General features: G+C 41.7%; 1 protein-coding gene and 1 long non-coding RNA gene across 3 annotated transcripts in view; one reads left to right on the top strand and one right to left on the bottom strand.

Annotated features, from left to right (window-relative positions):
- The window catches only part of LOC111841016 (MOB kinase activator 2-like), a 44716-nt gene that overhangs the window by 13265 nt on the left and 13297 nt on the right, over positions 1-18154 (bottom strand). Inside the window, exon 1 of one of the 2 annotated variants that reach the window (XM_023806447.2) lies at positions 16627-16881. The exons of the other annotated variant lie outside the window; for it this stretch is intronic. Coding sequence (XP_023662215.1) covers positions 16627-16664 — 38 coding nt within the window. The 5' untranslated portion in view covers positions 16665-16881. Of the gene's footprint in view, positions 1-16626; positions 16882-18154 lie in introns of those variants that run through there. 2 annotated transcript variants of the gene reach the window in all.
- LOC111841031 (uncharacterized) lies at positions 13317-14903 on the top strand. The gene is made up of 3 exons (XR_002837581.2): positions 13317-13562; positions 13737-13789; positions 14417-14903. It is a non-coding gene; the product is annotated as an uncharacterized lncRNA (long non-coding RNA).

Here is an 18154-nt window from a genome sequence, read left to right as displayed (position 1 = left end):
AACTGAGCCAGAGGTACTCTGGGATCAGGAACTGAATAGCACAGAGGACGGTCCCACAGTCACACCTGGGCCATACATTCATGTTTCGTCCCTTCCTCATCCCATTGTCCATACAAACAGAAGAGAGAAGGGCTTTTGTGCGTGTGTATGTGTAGGGAAAAGTTACACATACATAGCATGTGACTGTCCTACCAACCAGATGTTTTTAAAGCAAATTTAACACCCAAAGCATCACTTCAAGAAGCTAAAATGTAAAATGTGAAGTTTTTCCTAAAGAATCTTAAAATGGCTTTTAATAGTTTCTTACCAGTTTAAATTTAGTAAGCTAAAGGGGAACTGAGATTTCCAAGGTCCGTTTTAAAATATAAATAGCATTATTAAGTATACAAACACACCAGAAAATATTCCCAAAAACTGTTTTGTTGCAAGCTTATGCAAATTAAAAATGTGAGCTCTGTAATTCATTAGATCTTTCAACAACTATTACAAGATCACAATTTGTACATTGTACTTTTTAAATACTGCATACAATCATACAAGCAAATGACAAACTGCAGTAAAATGTCAGACAACCAAAGCAAATCAACTGGTCATCGGTCCAACAGATTTTGAATCAGAACACAGGTAAGACAGAGGAGGTGGGACTCCAGAGAGAAGACGAGGAAGAGGAGATCACCTTCTTCTGGTCCACTGAGGTTAATGAGGAGGTAAACCTGCCAGCCCAGTTTGTTCTGAGACTTATTTTAAACTCAAGCACCATCATAAAAACAATGTAAACAGGCCAAATGTGTTGTGAGAAACTGTAAAGACCAATTATTTTGTGTTTGATTTGACCTCTTAAAATTTAGTGCCAGATAGCTTTCAGATTGCTTTAAGGTTTTCCAGTGTTATGACTCCTTGAGTTTGGTTTAGTATAATTTATCGTTTGAGATTCATTTAAACAATGCCCCAAAGCAAAAGCCTAATCAGATGAAAGCAGTACCCTATGCCCTCACTTAACCAGACAAGGAAGACAAAACAACTGTTCCATTAAAAATGTAAAAACAAGCAACAATCGACACAATCAGACCATGTAAAGTCTCAGCCTAGGTTAAAAGGGATCAGGGCTGCCACTAACGACTATTTTTCTATGGATTAATCGATCAACTATTTTACCTATTGGTCGATTAAGCTAAGCGAATAATTTTCCACAAGAGAATCAAATAGACCATTTAAGTTAATCTTATTTTGACAACAACAAACTATGTTATTGCAGGGCTTTACATACTAGATCTCTAAATATTCATAAGATGTGTATTGTGACACCCAAAAGTTAGCAATTTGTATAAATTCGGCGTACCCTTATGCTTATTGAATTCGGTAAGTGGAGCACACCACATGCGACTGTTTTGGTAAATCATGGAAGCGATAAGCACTGAAGTCAAGAAAGGGACAAATCAGGAACCACAACATCTTTTAAAAGAGGAGATATTGTAAATAAGCACAGTAAAAGATTATGATGGTGTGGCGCTGTTATTTGCTGAAGTCTGACATGTATGTCAAACACTTATTCAACGGAGATTCTAAAGTAGCAGGCAGACAACTTTATGGCTTTAATAATGAGTGTATTTGGCAGATACAAGGACTAATGGTATTTTAATAAACATGAATAGACAACACTTATGCTGGTTTTGCTTATTCAGGAGGTCCAGGACAGCGCCTGTGCGTTTTCTCTTCAGGCACTTGTGGATAGAGATAGTGCCTGGGTAGTGTTATGTCATCGATCTTTGCACAGTGTAAAACCACCTTTTGGTTTTGGTGGTTACTGCTTCCATTATTACATAGTGATATTAAATGAAACATCTGTTATAATGAATTGATGCATTTTAGAATCATAATGTATTCTCATCAAAATAATTTTATAAACAATGCGTCGATTTAAAATATTCAACATTAACATCATCGACTACGTTGATTAATCGCAGCAGCCCTAAGGGAAATCCTGCATATTAGCAGCCGGAAAACACAAAGGCATGTTCTGTAAGATATGCCACTGATAAATCTAACTGTCCTCTTCAAAAAGAGGACATTGCATCACAATAAAGATAAAGGCAAAAACAGAACATAGCAAAAATTTTTTAGCTTGATTTAACTATTGAGATTGTAGATTCAATTTTTATTTATATGTTTAATATTCAGTTCTTCATAAGGTATATATGTATTATTAAACTCCAGGCTGATTGTCCTTCTGTTAATTTTATAACACTATTAAATCATTAATTGCAATTTTTTGTATGATAATTAATCGTCAACTAAAATTTCATGATAGTGACAGCCCCACCTACATATAAATACACAAAGGCATGTATTCAGAGGCCTGCCATTTCTCCTGTCTGACTGCCGCAATCCACTTACTGCATCTTTCTCGGTCTGCTGGAAATCTCTCATGTTACACCAGGTTTGCTGCCTGTCTGACGTCTCTCACTGACGATATCTAACAAAAATCTGGATGGAAACTAAAAACAATTCTGATGCTTCTTTTGCATTATAAGGCATTGCTTTTGGAAAGACCCCAAGTTTGTTCGACCTGCACTAAAGGAGCAGATCAAACTATTTTTTGCATTATAGGGAGGGTTACTAAAATTGTTTTCAAATACCTATGTAAAAGAAAATTAGGAAGATAAAAACTGTTTTATGTGATTTACAAATACTATATAAAGTATATAGTGCATTTTTGAGAAATTATTCCAGCAGATAATTTAAAGGTTAGTGGGTCCTTTTAGGTTCCCCTGGACCCCATAGGCCAGTGACATCGGACCAGGCCCCCGCCATTGGCAGCCCTGGTTCAGCCCCACTCAATACACACAATAAATTCATTAAAAAATTAATATTACATGGTATTATGGGTATGACAGATGATGTGGCCAAGTGACAGCACTAGTATTTGTTTTAACAGCAGTTATCTTGAGATACAGGAATTGCAGGAAGCAATTTAAGCAAAATAATCTAAAGCAATGACAATGGCATGCTAGGCTACTCAGAGGCTTATAATGCTATCCTCACATCAGACCTGAAAGTCTTCTTTCACTTTCAATGTGAAATGCTGCCGCATATTAAATATTACCAATATGAAGTGCTGCACTCCTTATTCGGACCCTGAGCGGCCATCTTCCTTCTGCCATATTATCGAGTAATCAAGAAGAAAATATTTTATTTAATGCTTTTTTTAAAAATTGAGTAATTGAGTATAATCGAGTAACCATGGCAGCTGTAATGTGCTGCTCTATGCACAGCCAAACCAAAGATACTTAACATGTGAAGCTCTGGTTCAAATGATTTAGCCAGATTCTAAAAGGTTAAAGTAAGAGCACAATCTGTTTCATATCCCCAAGCAATCTCCATGTTATCCTGTGTAAGGGCAACACAATCTTCCTACCATTTATTGCTTAATCATCCAGTACACAATTATACGCTAAAAACATTATAGGTCAGGGAGGAATTCTGGATTGACGTCAGCAGTATTAAAATCGTTGGTCACAACAATCCGCTAAATCCAGTGGCCCTTCCTCACATTGAAGTGCACTTCACAGTGTGTCCCAGCAATATTGCCCATTAAAAAAACTCTTTAAAATGCTTTGGGTGGATGTGCACAAAGTTCTGCATTCCTCTCCAGGTCAGAGAACACGCCAAGGCATGCAACCCAGCACCCGGCCTCATCTGCCGCAAAGCAAAACATTAGATAGAAAAATAAATGGGTTTGCCAAAGCAGGCGAGTCTGTAAAGGTAAAGCTCTGGCAAAGTGAAAAACATTCTCTTAACAAATGCAAGTAGATTTATTGTTGCTGGTTTAGTGAGATTCATACGGTTGGGTGAAACCACAAAAGTGGCTTAGGGACACACATTTTTTTTTTATTGATTTCAAACAAACCACGAAATAAAAATAGAAACTAGAAGAAAAAAAAAATGACAATATAACTCAGAGTTATAAGAATGTTTATTTCATTTGTATGCTTCCATGGTAGTGGCATGTTTAAGCTTATAAACCAGGGATGTTGGTTCACGCCAACTGTGTCCCGAGTTGTCGCAGCAAGCTAGCAGCGCAGATGGCCGCAATACGAAAGAATGCCTGGTGAACTCAGCTAGTGGCGCAGCCTATTGCCACACGGATCTCAGCTAGCGGCACAGCCCATTGCCATAGGGATCTTAATGCAGCACAGCCCTTCACCAAAGGGATTTTATCTAGCAGCATGGCCCATTGCCACAGACATGTTAGCTATCAGTGCAGCTCATCGCCAAAGGGATCTTAGCTAGCAGCTTTATGGACCCAAATGTCAGATCATGAGAATTTATATCAGCGGTATACACTAATAACTTCATTAACATAGACAAAATACAGTATGACACACCTCAAAACAGGTCAGTGCTGCATTAGCCTTGACAAATAAGTGACAAGCTAGGCTGGTACATCAGAGAAGGCCTGCCTAGACTCCTCACATGGGGATAACAGGAGAAGCACAAACTCTTCAAACTCTTTCTTTCGACATTCTGGCATGGAATTATACCATGTGCAACACAAATAATGGTAACACATCTGGAGCACATTGTGTCTCCATTCCTCCTAAATTGTCACCCAGGCCCAAACCCGCCCTTGCCTAAGATGACTCGCAGGTCCACTGAAAACGAGGGAGACCTAATCAACACTAATAAACAGATTAGAGTAATAAAGTAATAGACAAGCCCAAACAAGTGCTAATTTCATTCCCAAGAGGGAAGCTTTCAAACTTGGCAAGGAGGCATTTGCTTTTGCAGAGTTGTTTTGCTTTTGCACAAAAGCAGATCACCCCTCCTATAAAACAACATTGACTGATTGTGCAACGCTGGAAGAATTGCATATGAATTGTGCTGCTAATGGTTATGATGTGCAGCTCCAAATAAAGGTAAATGATTAAAGCACAGAAAAGACAGTAGCCCTACTGTCAGAGGATGCGTCACTACATACTGAGCTCAACATTAGGGCTCGTCTCTGGCCCCTGAAACAGTACAGTTCTGATGACGTGTGCCGAGCTTTAAAATAACCCTCCTACAGTATTGCCTTTGATAAAGCTGAACCGCCCATTAACACAGTGTGAGTAATAACAGGTTCACATCACTAAACTGGGAACAGATTTCAGAACCAGCGACGTAAACACACTCCATATAGTTTATGCCATTCTCTGTGTTCTCATGGTTCATTGCGCTGCGAGAGAAACGTTTCCACGTTTGACGGTGTCCTGTCGTGTTCTAGGGATTATTTTCAGACCTAATGTCATAAACAGCTGCATTTAGACAGACCCACATGGCTACACTGGGGCAGCAGCATGATTAATTAATCACACAATTGTATTGAGTGTTTGAAGTCAGACAACAGGCTGCGGAAGGAGTTTCAAAGTGGCTCTGGTCTCGGCATCAACGCAAGCAGCAGGTCAGTCCTTTTCAGGTTTTGAATCAGGTTTCACAAAGGTGACACTTTATTATCCATAAGTCACGTTCTGGCCAAGGTTCAAAAAACAAGTTTGTGCATTAGCTTTGGGCTTTCAGTTCCCTGTCAGCGATTTATGACAAAGGCACAGTAAAAAGTCAACAATGTGAAATAAAAACTAAACACCAGGGGCCTTAATTAATTAATAGGCAACAAATGCACCAGGTCTATCTTAAAGGGTATATAGAAATGAGCTGAGGGATGAAAGCAGGGTTTGAGCCAGGACTGGCTACAGCTTGCTATGTTTTGCCAGGAAGAGGGCTGAGCAGTGGGGCAGGGCAGCTCTGGGAGAACAGTGACGGCTTTTCATGGGGGCACAGGTACCGGCGGGGTGGGGTGGGGTGGGGGGGGAGATGCACATCGCCTCTGACGGCAAGAATGAGGGCAGTGGGTGTGAATGTGCTGACCGCAGTCAGTTTCTGGCTCCCAACTCACAGCACTAAATAAGAAGGTGGAGTGTGTCACTGTAGCCCAGGCCTGCACACAAAGCCCCACTGTGCTCTCAGGCAGGCCTCAGCTTAGGCCTGCAGAATGACTGAGGTTAATATCAATGTTGCACGTCATGCACATGCAATTATCACATCACAGGGGCTGCAAGAGTCAGCTGGATTGAGACCATCTAGAAGTTACACTAAAACACTTAACTCTTACTGTGTCACAGGAAACAAAAATTAACTAGGTTGACAATTTTATAACTTTAACACTATTTAACAAAAATCAGTGAGGAGAAGAAAAGCAAACAAGAATTGGTCACAAAAAGGCGTTCATCTTCCACTGTAAGGAAATATTCTGTATTCCACAGAGACGATTTTGAGCAAAGGCAAGTGATTTGTCGGCACTGCTTTGTGTCTGTTGGCACAGCTCATGGTAAGATAAGTTCTACTTGGCTATAGTTTAATTTGGGTAAACATTCAACTCCTTTTATAAATGTAGCAATACTCATCTAAAAAATTTCAAATATTTCAAAGCGATTTTTCTCTGGTATCATTCAGCCCTAACAGAGCCCTATGCCCTTATCCACTATGCTAACAGCTGGACAGTTCCCACTTCTCGTGGTTTTTTTTACACTATGTGCTGATCATTTCTCATCGGGAATGACCGTGGTCTTCATTGTAGTAGTAGTAGTAGTAATAATAAGTAAGCCTAACCCCAAATTACACTTTAACATTGTTTGAGAGTAAGATTAAAAGGTTGCCTTCCCATGAATGAATTCTATAAGACATGTTTATTCTTGAGAGGGAGAGGGGTGTGTGTGTGTGTGTGTGTGTGTGTGTGTAAGAGACATACACAAAATGCATTATAGATAAAGCGATCAGGTTTTATTTCAACACTCCATGACTCAGGAGAAAACTTACCAGAAATAGCAGAGGATTAACTTCCGGGGAGAGGGGGCACACTTTCACCTCTCCACCTAGGGAGACATTGCGTCAACCTATTCAGAGTTTTCTGCAATAAACTGCCTAGTGAACTGACCTAGAAACAGCTAATGGTGCTTGTAGAAGATAACAATATGGAAAATAAGACTGTCAAATCTCACAAACACTGTTCTCTTCTATAATTATCTCATAGAACAGATCATTTCATTCAATTAATGAAAATTTGATTTATAGTATGGTGTAACGTTTTAATTCAAATTTAAAAACGCATATAGAACTCAGACTACTAAAATGTGAAGATATAAAAGAACATTATATTTGTTCTTAGATGGCTTTTGCATATGTCCATTTGGACTTCTGGTTAGCCTTACCTATTAACATCAAAACAGAAAAAGTAAAAGGGAAGATCACGGCTCCGAACAGAACACGGCTCCGAACAGAACACGGCTCCGAACAGTAACACGTTTTTCTTCAGACTGTACTTTAAAGGTTAATGAAATGTGGGTTACATAATCATTACAGTGAAACGGCTGCAGTCAGTATAAGATCCCAGACTCGGCCTCTGTGACGTAAGACTTTGCCATTTCAGACTCCTTTCTGAAACGGGAGATTTCAGGTCCCGCGTCGTGCGAGGAAAGAGGCCCACTTCCTATGCTGGCAGCTTTCATACATACAGACTGCTTTCCTGTTTTCATGTGGCCTCTCAAGGAGGCCTGATAAAGCAAGGGAAGGTGATATGTAGCCAGTCTTCAGTTATTACATTCCATAAAGCGATGATGGAAGCGGGAGCATACACTGTCACCAAGCAGGGGCGTGTGTCACCTGCTGGGCCCCTGGATAAATGGAAATTCCAATTCCCACATCTCAGAAAATGAACCCCAATTTACATTAAGGCACCTGGCTATTTCAGAATCCTCCTTGTGTCACTTTCACCCACATGGGAAGCAGATTTCTTTACGTGCTGTCATCTCTCTTGGAAACAGTGGAACCTCAATGACATCTCAGCAATGTGGAAGGAGTTTCCACCCCAGAAAAAAAAACACTGTAATTCTCAACACAGAACAATTGATTAAATGCTTCTTCATGCATTATTACACAATGTTCTATCTGGCAGCTACAAAGCAACTCACGAGTGTATGCACTCTGGGGAAAAACTGCAGCACAAAGAAACCTCAGCATTCTGGTAACTCCAAGGCTCTAAGTGATGCTAAAAATAGCTCTGACTCAGAGTACCTCAGTAATATAACACCGATTAGAGAATGGTACTAGTTTCATCATTTACATTTACCGAATCTACGGTGGAGAACTAAAACTACCCTAACCCCCAACAGCCAATGTCAAAAAGCACTACAGTACAGCCACACCTAACCATGCAAGATGACTAAGAAGGAAATTATGGCAAATTGGACCATGAAATCAATTCCTCAAAGTAAGACCCATTGACCACAATCATCGGTTATCCTGGTGGAATGGGAAAAAGTGGTCAGTGCGGATTCTGCTAGCTAGAAAGGCACAATTTATGTCAGCTTTCACGCAAGAGAAATTCTGCCCATGAAGAGAGCCAACCAAACAGATGTTCTCTACTCAAAGAGCCAGAGGAAGCCACTGACTTGTAAAAGGAGAAAAATATAATGGGTTAAAGGGTGAAATCAATACATTAAGCATGTGTGATGAATGAGGAGACCACAAGAGTAGCCACAGTGAGTGTGGATTGAAGAGTAGCTTCGCCAGTAAGCTGGGACGCCGGCAGAAGGAATGCCTGCACAGGACTGGCAACGGGCAGCCAAAAAAAGCCACTCCTCATTGTTCTCCATCTCCTGTCCTTACTCGCTGCTTCATTTTCAAGCTCTGTCCCAAGGGGCCTGCTATTCATCGACAGCTCAGGCAGGAATGAGCAGAAAAATACAAGCCCACTACCAGAGCGTCATGGAGATCATTCTCCCTGTCCGGGGTAACAGATGCATACGCTACGCTTTTAAAGCAGCCTCCGTGAGCAGAGTAAAGGTATTCGCTTAAAGTAAAAAAAAAAAAAAAAGAGAGAGAGGAGTAGAAGCAGTAAGGAAAAGGCAACAGCCAGACAACACATCATGCATCGCTAAGGGACGTCTGTCTGCCTGCAAAAACACTCCTTTCTTCCAGGCACTGAATTGTTGCTTGCCTCGGATAATTGAAATAAATGACAGGGAAAGGATGCCAGAACTGCACTGCAGTCTTGAAGGCAATTACTCAGCTATGCTAAAGAGTGCAGCTGCAGCGTGGACACACAGCCTGGCTAATCTTCGCATTCGCCTTCGCGCTAAGCTCTGCTTTCCTCGCATGACAGCATCTAGCTCACCATTAAAGCAAGAAGTTAAGACATATCACCCCAACTTCAAGGCCTAATTGATTTGCAGTTCAAACGGACATTCCATATGCTCAACTGCATGTTAGATCTCAATCAGAGGCAGGATAAATGTTATGAGGGAACAGGATCTAAATACATCTCAAATTATAAATGCTTGCATGGAACACCAGAAAAGAATATGTAAACACTATTTCTGTTTATAGAGCTATTTTGGGAAGGCATTTTCCCTGGGATACAAAGTGCAGAGGACCTGAACCGGAGAGCTTAAGCCCTTAAACCACATGGTAAGATGATCCAAGCACAACACAACCAAGGTATCTGTGCACCCATTCAAAGGAAACGTTGTGGGATGATATTACTAAGTGCCAAAAATAACCCGACGAGCAGGTACTTATAACCAGGTTTATAATACCTAAGGTTAGGTTCTCTAAGCCTACTTTCATAGCACACAACACCAACATAGGAAAATTAAAATGGTCACGTACACATGAAACCAGCATTCCTCTTCTAGAGCCAAGTCATTCAGAAAAGTCAGTTTAGATTTAATTCCATAAAACAGGTAATACTGAGACAACTATATAAAACATATATGGACCATTTATGATCCACTATGTACATATAAAACAGCTAATACCATTTTTTACCAATTAATAGCAAAACACTATAGTCCTCTTGTAGGAAAGTCTGCTGTTAACCTGAAGCTAGAGAACTGTGGCTGGAATTAACTGAAACGTGTTGAGATGAAGTGGGCAGCCAGGAGAGTGACAGCAGGTGGCTGACAGACATGATTTGATAAATGTCTAATTTGGCAAAAAAAAACGGGAAAAAAAACTAGGAAATATTAGAAAATCGGGCTGAGCAATATGTTAATATCATTAATAAAAAACAAGTAAGTCTTTATAGGCTTTAAGCTACACATAAAGCTAATTCATAAATTTTTTATACATCTTGCTTTAAGTTCAGCCTTCCAGTTGATATGTAGTTATGGAAAATGGGTAAAAAGAATAAACGAAACATCTTAAACACAGCTATGCAGAACGCAATGCATTCATATCAACTAAACGACAATGTCCAAAGAATTAAAGTGTGAACCAATTTAATCAGACAGCTCACAAGCCAATTAGAAATCTATTATCATGTAGCTAGCTTTCTCCTAATTAGGATGAATGCTACTTTATCGATTAGTTATTTTAGAAGCTAAAATGAATTTCCTACCATACACTCATGCGTGTTGGACAGAGTAAGTGAGCACAGTCCACTGAAACACAGCTTATTTGCTCTACCCTCACTACTGTGTATTATGTATATTCAGCATCACTACAAATTCACTAGTGAACATTACATCTATACCCTGAAAGTTGAACACAGCTGACCGAATGAATGAGTGGCTTAATTTAGCTGTGTTTGTCGTGTTGCTGCATCTCTCTTTTTGGGACATAACTTTCATTATCGTTTTTTGGAGGGAGGGGGGAATTCAAGTAAATGGAGTAAAGGCACAGTTACCATTTTCTTTTATACCACTATACCAGAAAACTCTCAACCTCTTTGTACATGTGCCTAACTTCCCAGGAGAAATGCATCACTTTCTGCTATCAATTACCATTTGTCAGGTAAAGGAAAATATGTAAGATGCTCGTGGCATCATTTAAGTGTTAAAAAGTAGCATTCAATACAGTAAAAATAAGGCAAGTGCAGTCATAAAATGAAACTGATGATTGACAGACACTTGGCCTGTCTTAAAGGGCATTCAGGTGCTTTTTAGGCGAGGAGAAGGCGTCGATGCGGCATGATTCAGAGCCAAGTCATTAAGCCCAGCCCAATCCCTTGAGAAAACATATTTTGTTCAGTACTTCAGAGCTTCAATACCCATTCAACACGGCCTAATGATAGACACACGGCTCTTCAGAGCAGGATCTGAGGCAGTGTTACCAATGCTCTCTTCATAATAAACTTCAGCACATAATATAATTCATTTAGGTTCAGTACCATGTGCTACCCAACGGCACTACAATGCACCTCACCGATGAGCCAATCTTAAGTGTGTATTCACCTAGATAAACCTTCACGCACAAACTATCAACAGCTAATGCCCTAACTTGTTGCTACACACAAGCTCTGGACAGGTGACTATATACATTTCAATTGGTGGCAGCATTTAAAAAAATAATCATTGAATCTAAATTTGGACTAAGAACATTCATATTGTGCCACTTTTCTGAGCTTCTGTGGTTTTAGGATTGAAGCCGTAACATATAATATGTGTGCATGTGTGCATGGACACTGTCTGGGTCACCTTGTCTTGGGCAGATTTACCGTCTCTGCTGGTTGCCTGGCCCAGGCGTGGAGGCCAAGACCACAGCACTGCTAAGCACAGCAGCTGCCCTGCTGAAGGGCACCAGTCAGATACGTTACCTTCCAGCCGCAGGCTTCAGTCGCTCTCCTTGACAGGCGGATTGAGAAAGCTGCCCGATTCCAGCATGGGGACTAGATCCCAAGCATGGAGTCAGACGCAGCCTGGAAGACCAAGAACTCCCCCAGCCGGCTGACCCCCTCAGCTCTAGTGCGGCCAGGCCTGGGGTCAGTGAGCGACCTCACTCTACGCCCTACGTTTCTGTCGACTGAAGCGTTTGTAAATGACCCAGAGAAAAACCGCAGGGCAGAGGAGAGACTGACACTAGATCGCTTCCAAGTTCAGTAGCAGCAAGGGCGTCACAAGGAGTGACACAGGAAGTGATACAGGGCCATCAGGTCCCCACAAACAAGGGGAAGCAGGAGGCAGTCGCACTGCTCTGACAGCTTAAATCCAGTTGTGAATACTGCAGCTCGACAGGCACCAAGGACAACATTTACACTGCACAGGGCTGCTTTAAACGACTGTGTGTGTGTGTGTGTGTGTTTCACAAGACAGCGAGACAAAGGGTGAGAGTGTTCGTGTGTGTTTGTGATTATGAAGACAAGCTCTCTTACTGCAGCGTTAAAAAGGCCAAAGCCATGTGTTTTTTAGAAGCACCTTCCCTCCCAACTGGCTAAACACAAACAGACACCATCTGCTGACATGCACTCGCTTCGCAGGGCTGTGACTACAAATCCCAACTAGCAGAATTCCAAAGTGATGCTCCCAGCGATGGACTTCCACAAACTCCAGAGACTAATTATACAGAGGAAGGTCTCAGTAAATCACTGCAAACAGGAAAGCCTGAAAAACCAGCCAGGGGAAAAAACAAACAAAAAAAAAAACATATGAAGACAAACTCTTTAAAGTATAATAATAGGATGATGCAGCTTGGTCCCCAGCCACTCAGCTCCAAAGCAATAGGTCGCCGTGTCCCTGAATACAAGCATTAATTACTGCGATGCCATCAATCTTCCAGCCTTGAAAAATCACACCATCACTCAATTGAACTGAACTGATCCAGGCAAGCTGTTTACTTAACACATTTCTCAAAACTGCAAGTAATATATTAGGGGGAAGAAAAACAATATTCCAGCCTGTACCTATAGAAGAAGCAGTCACAGCAGACCAGAACACCCATGCAAGCTGCAGAGATGGCGGGACACAGCCGGGACCACTCCGTCGTCCCGCACTGCCTATCGCGACTCCTTCGGCTGTGTTTAGAGGAGATGCGGCGCACGTCGGTGAACGGAACTCCGGCACGGCACCCTCCGGGGGAACCTTCCTCTCGGCGGTCAGCAGCAGCCGCAAGGTTGGAGTGAGAGATACAGAAGTGCCGTCACCAGAGCATACACCTGCACAGGGGCTGGCGGGGGGGGGGGGCTCACCACGTCACAGGGACTGCTGCCGCTCTCCCCTCCCCTCATGTTCCCAAACGCCCTCTCTCTCTCTCCCCCTCCCTTGCTCTCTCAAAGCAGAAAGATTAGCTTAGCAAATGTACTTGCATAAATATACTGCTGACTATAAAACTGGATGTACTGCATCATGGGGGGGGGGGGGCACTTTTGTTCTTTTATTTTTCATGTCTACATGAGGACCATGTGCTTTGTGAAATTGTCCCCTCTTGCCTCCTCCTGTGGTTCCTAAAATCATTAAGAGAATCAGTTTTGGAAGTGTCATTTATTCATAACTAACCTTCACAGCTGATGTGTTGGCAGCAAACATCATGTGACTGATATGAACATGAGACCGGTGGTGGGGGGAGGCACACGAGTCAGAGTACGGGAATGACCCCTGAATGAGAGAGAGCAGCAGCACAGGGTACAGTGTGTCTCAGCACTGCAGTAGCACAGCAGCAAAGCGTGTGACCTTAGAGGGAACAGCCTAGAGCCAGAGGGAAGCCTTGAAAGAAAGTTCCGGAAGCAGCGGTCATGATGAAGCAGGATCTCCCAGGTACACTGGGGAGCAGAGACAACTGCAGAGTGGCTTCACAGCACTGGCGGCCATGCTGTGATGTTCAGTCAGTCATAGCGGCAGTAGCATTATTCAATGAAACAGAGTAAAATAACATACATGCTATGAAGTTCCAGAAAATACCACTAATGTTTCTGCATGCTTGTTTGTCAGGTTACGAAGCTCAATGCGAGCATTTGCCCTGCGTGGCTGCATATTCCCACTTGGTAAGAGGTTACCTCTCAACAATGACTTTCATGATCTGTGCAATTAGTCTATCTGCCTGAGGCAGCAGGAAATGCAGGATTCTTGCTTTGTCTGGATTCCCACAATTAACTGGCTGGACGGGGATGACAAATTACAGATTACAACTGCAGGGTGCTATTATGGGGTTTTAAGATAACATGTAATCATGCTATTAGGCCCTATCACGCGATGCTTTAAAGCCATAATTAACCAGAAAACAGAATGTATGGTATATCATCACTAAATAAAGGCATAAAAGCATGATGCAGAAAATGCACTTAGGGTCAAATCCTTATAAATTAGGGCATGGTGAAAAATATTGTCAATTTTATCAATTTTGTCTTATGTACATGTCTAGATTTTACACCCATGTGTCAAACATAAAACATCTTGTGTGTAACATATGTACAGGGAAGCACATAACTGGTATGAATGTACGCATTAAAATTTAAAAGATAAATGTTTGGCAATCGATTGTTGTAACAGTGCAAATGCATACTTCATGTACATTTGCGCTGATATAACAAGGGCTGCACAATTCTGGAAAAAATGTGAATTGTGGTTCTTTTGCTTAGAATTGAGATTCTCTGTAACGTTTTTTTTTCTAGCTATTGAAAAGACCAAGTTTACCTGGGACATGACTGTTTTTTGAAGAAAGGAAGATTGGCATCGGGCTAAAATACTCAGGGCTACAGCCCCAAGTGATCGGACCTAGCGACGCCCATGGCGTGGACAAGTGAAGGGACCCGAGATTTAACTGCAATATGGTCGAAAGAACTAAAGATCAGGATAGTGTAAAAAGAAATATTTTGCATAATACAGTAGGACAGCACGGTATTGGAAAATTTCTAAGTATTGCATTATGATTTTATTGTAATAAATACTGGGGTATTTAGAAACAAAAAGGAGTTCAACATAAATATCTCAAAAACCCTTCTAGGAATGATTTAAATAGCAAGGACGAAAATGATTATGAATGTCTCGGAGAACGCATGCAGCGCTCATGCAAAAGCAGCGAAAGTAAACTTTAAACTGATTTTTAAACAATCTCGAAATGGAATAATCTAGCATATCATTAAAATTGCAAAACTTTATCATTTTAATGTCTATTTACAGAACTGAAAGAAAGAAAAAGCCTGACCTTAATCTAGTTGACTGTCAAAGTAAGAAATGGATGTGCATAATATACGATATTGGTATTAATATTGTACATTGTCCATCCCTTTAATATACTACAGCCAGTTTTCTAATTCAGTTCAAAATACCCGCCTCACGCTGTGATGTCATTCGCCGCCGGTACCAGTTTTTTTAAACCAAAACCTTGAAGTACCGTATTTTTGGTACCAAAAGTAAGGTGCATGGTGCGATGGAAAAGCACCCTTTAAAGAGAATGCAGAATTATGGGATGCTTGAGACTCTCTGGGGAAAAGTAGTTTTGATTTGATCCAGCTTAGAAGAACCGTTGTAATTTAAAAATGAGATCCCATAGAGATGCGAATCAAGATTGCGGTTCTTTGCGATTAATTGTGCAGCTCTAGATATGACAGAGTGGTGGTTCTGAGGCTAGGGATCAGTTAAACTGCAATTGCTTCATCCTGGGTATGATGTTAATCTACATTCAGCCCTATGAGGAGGTCCTCCAAATTTACAGGGAATAACTTGGTGGCAGGATTGGCACTCCAGCCACCGGAGGAAAAACCTCACACTGGTCCATTCGGACGAGTGTGGGGCTGAGGTATCACCCGACACATGGCTGCACTCAGGTTCTCATCCCTGAGGTGGTTTGCCGTGTGGTGGGTGCGGCAACGCGCTGTAATCAGTGCATCTCCTTACTTAGATATGACAAGAAATCACCGGGCATTTTAACCTTTATATGCTAATTCGTACCTTATTTGCGATATGAAGGTCAAAAAGCACGATAATTTCTTGTATCGCAGGTATCGCTTTTAAAGGTAAATGCTTACTTGCGTACCAGTTATGTTCATGTCTACCTATGTATTACTTGTTTTTGCACAATGACCAATGAGAAACGATATTACACTAGAGTGTATGGCCTATGTATCACAGAGCTGAATCTACAATAGGGGCACTTTGAAATGAATCATGGCGAAGGGATGGCGCGGCTCCGACTTTCCACCTCCCCACTCCCCCGTGTATCCTTGCGAGAGACAGAAAACATGTTGCTTACAGGTGAGACAAACACGTGCATTAGTACCAAGGGAGCCAAGGAAAAGCGGGGCTCCATCTGTTACACTTAACAGGTAAACAGCATTGGTTCCTGTTTTAAAATGGGCAAAGAGGACTTACTACTAACACACATACCATGAGTTTAAAGATCAGTTATAAAAGTCATGCAACGCGCGAATACACGGTCTGACTTGTACGAGGAAAATGCTTTGTACATCTAATCTATGCAGGTTTACTGACATGCATATTACATTAAGTCAGAAATTAGGTCATTTTCCATTTTCTTTGGACGTTGTTTTATCAGGCGACACAAACACACAACATGCACACAAGTTATGGGATCTGACATGGACTAAAGCCCCAGATTGTTCAATCCGTCTCACACTGTTAATAATACAGCTTGAAAAAGCATCTCATATTCGCCATACAGAGATCCTGCATTAACTGCTCCGATGAACACATCACATTTAAATGAATAACACTCGCAAAATATCAATGGTAGAGTACTATGCGACCGCACGGTATTTCCCATTAATCCGGGGCTCGGTATATTGCGCCGTTTAACACCCCAAATAGTTTATTAAAACGCTGTTTTTGTTCCTTAAAAACACCTAGCTTTCACAAATCTCACCTGTTCAGAGTATACGAGCCATTCTTCTTGAACCTCATGCCCGCAGACAGGAGCCGGACAGAGATCCGGAACGAAACGAGAGCGGCTCGCGTCGCGCCGCAGCGGGAATCCGGGACAGACGCCGCCGGACGCCTAGGAGTCGAACACGGTGGAGTGGCTTATCACAAAGCACCGGAAATGGACAGCGCTTACAACGCCTGTCGGGCTACTGACGATGCCTTCCTCTCGGCAGTCTTTTGAAATACAAGGAATAGTATTTTCCGTGCGTGTCTGAGCGCCTCTGCGTAGGAGGTGCGGGCTGGGCTCCGACTGGCGGCTCTTTCTGGGGGGTTTACCCGAACTGAAACTCGCCTGCTGTGTAAAACCTTTACCCTTTGGGACCCCACTACGCAACAGTCGCTATATTTTTTATTTATATAAAAAAAAATAGTACTATAGTAATAGTACTATTACCATTCGTATGACAAAACACTTTAAAACCAATATTTGCTAATAATCAACTAGCTGCTATATATAGCCAGCAGAGTATAGAAAACGTATGCAAAGCGTTAAAACTCGTCATTTGTTTTAACAAAACATTTAATCAGTGATAAATAGTATGCATTATGATGGAGCGCTACAATACTAATTAGGCTTTATAGGCATTCGCAAACACACTTCCAGACACTTCGCTCCTTTCCACACAAGACAGATTTCAGCCCCAAAACAAACATTTATCCCTTTGCAGTCTATGGAATCATAAAATACTGTACATCCATGAAATGTATGTAAACCAGGGGTGGGGAACCTGACACGTGGTCCCGGTGTTTGTGATGGCCTCTCAATCAGCCAATGATAAAGCAGTGATTCTCAACTCCAGTCCTGGGGATCCACTGTTATTGGCTGATTGAGAGGTCATCCACAAACCCACACCGGCCCTCCATGGAACAAGTTCCCTACCCTCCCTGTGAAACAGCCTGATAGGTATGACTCCTCATTTTGGGTTGATCAACTTTACTGATCACAGGTGTCATACTCAAGGCCAACGGAATGAATACACCGCATTCCCTCATTCTACACAGCCTACGTGAACACAAAACAAAAAATGACATTGATAAAGGTTATAATAGTCAGCAAGATGATCCCAGAACACAGACACATTGTTTTGAAAAATTTCACATTACAATTATAGTAAGTAAAGAAGAAAAAGCCCAGCCATTCTTTGTTTTTCCACCTAAAGGAGAGGAAGTTCTGAAGGAATCTAAATATTTGTAATATTCACAGTGACCATCAGACTCGCCATGCTGAAAATGTAACGGAATGCAAACGGCCTACTGGCAGGACTGACATTTTATAATGTACTTGGGAGATCAGTAAGGCAGCTTTAAAACCTAGCTACATAAACGCTAATGATTCACCACATCATCGAAGCCGTACCTGGATGGTGAGTTTGTGAAGACATGCCCGTCCAAAGCTGCAGATGCCCACTGTCCTGTCCAGCCAAGAAATGCGGCTGCAGACAGGATTCCAGATCTCATATATTTTACCG

The sequence above is a fragment of the Paramormyrops kingsleyae genome, chromosome 11 (genome assembly GCF_048594095.1).
Source record: "Paramormyrops kingsleyae isolate MSU_618 chromosome 11, PKINGS_0.4, whole genome shotgun sequence".
Classification (NCBI taxonomy): domain Eukaryota; kingdom Metazoa; phylum Chordata; class Actinopteri; order Osteoglossiformes; family Mormyridae; genus Paramormyrops; species Paramormyrops kingsleyae.
This window is presented reverse-complemented; position numbering and strand designations above follow the sequence as displayed.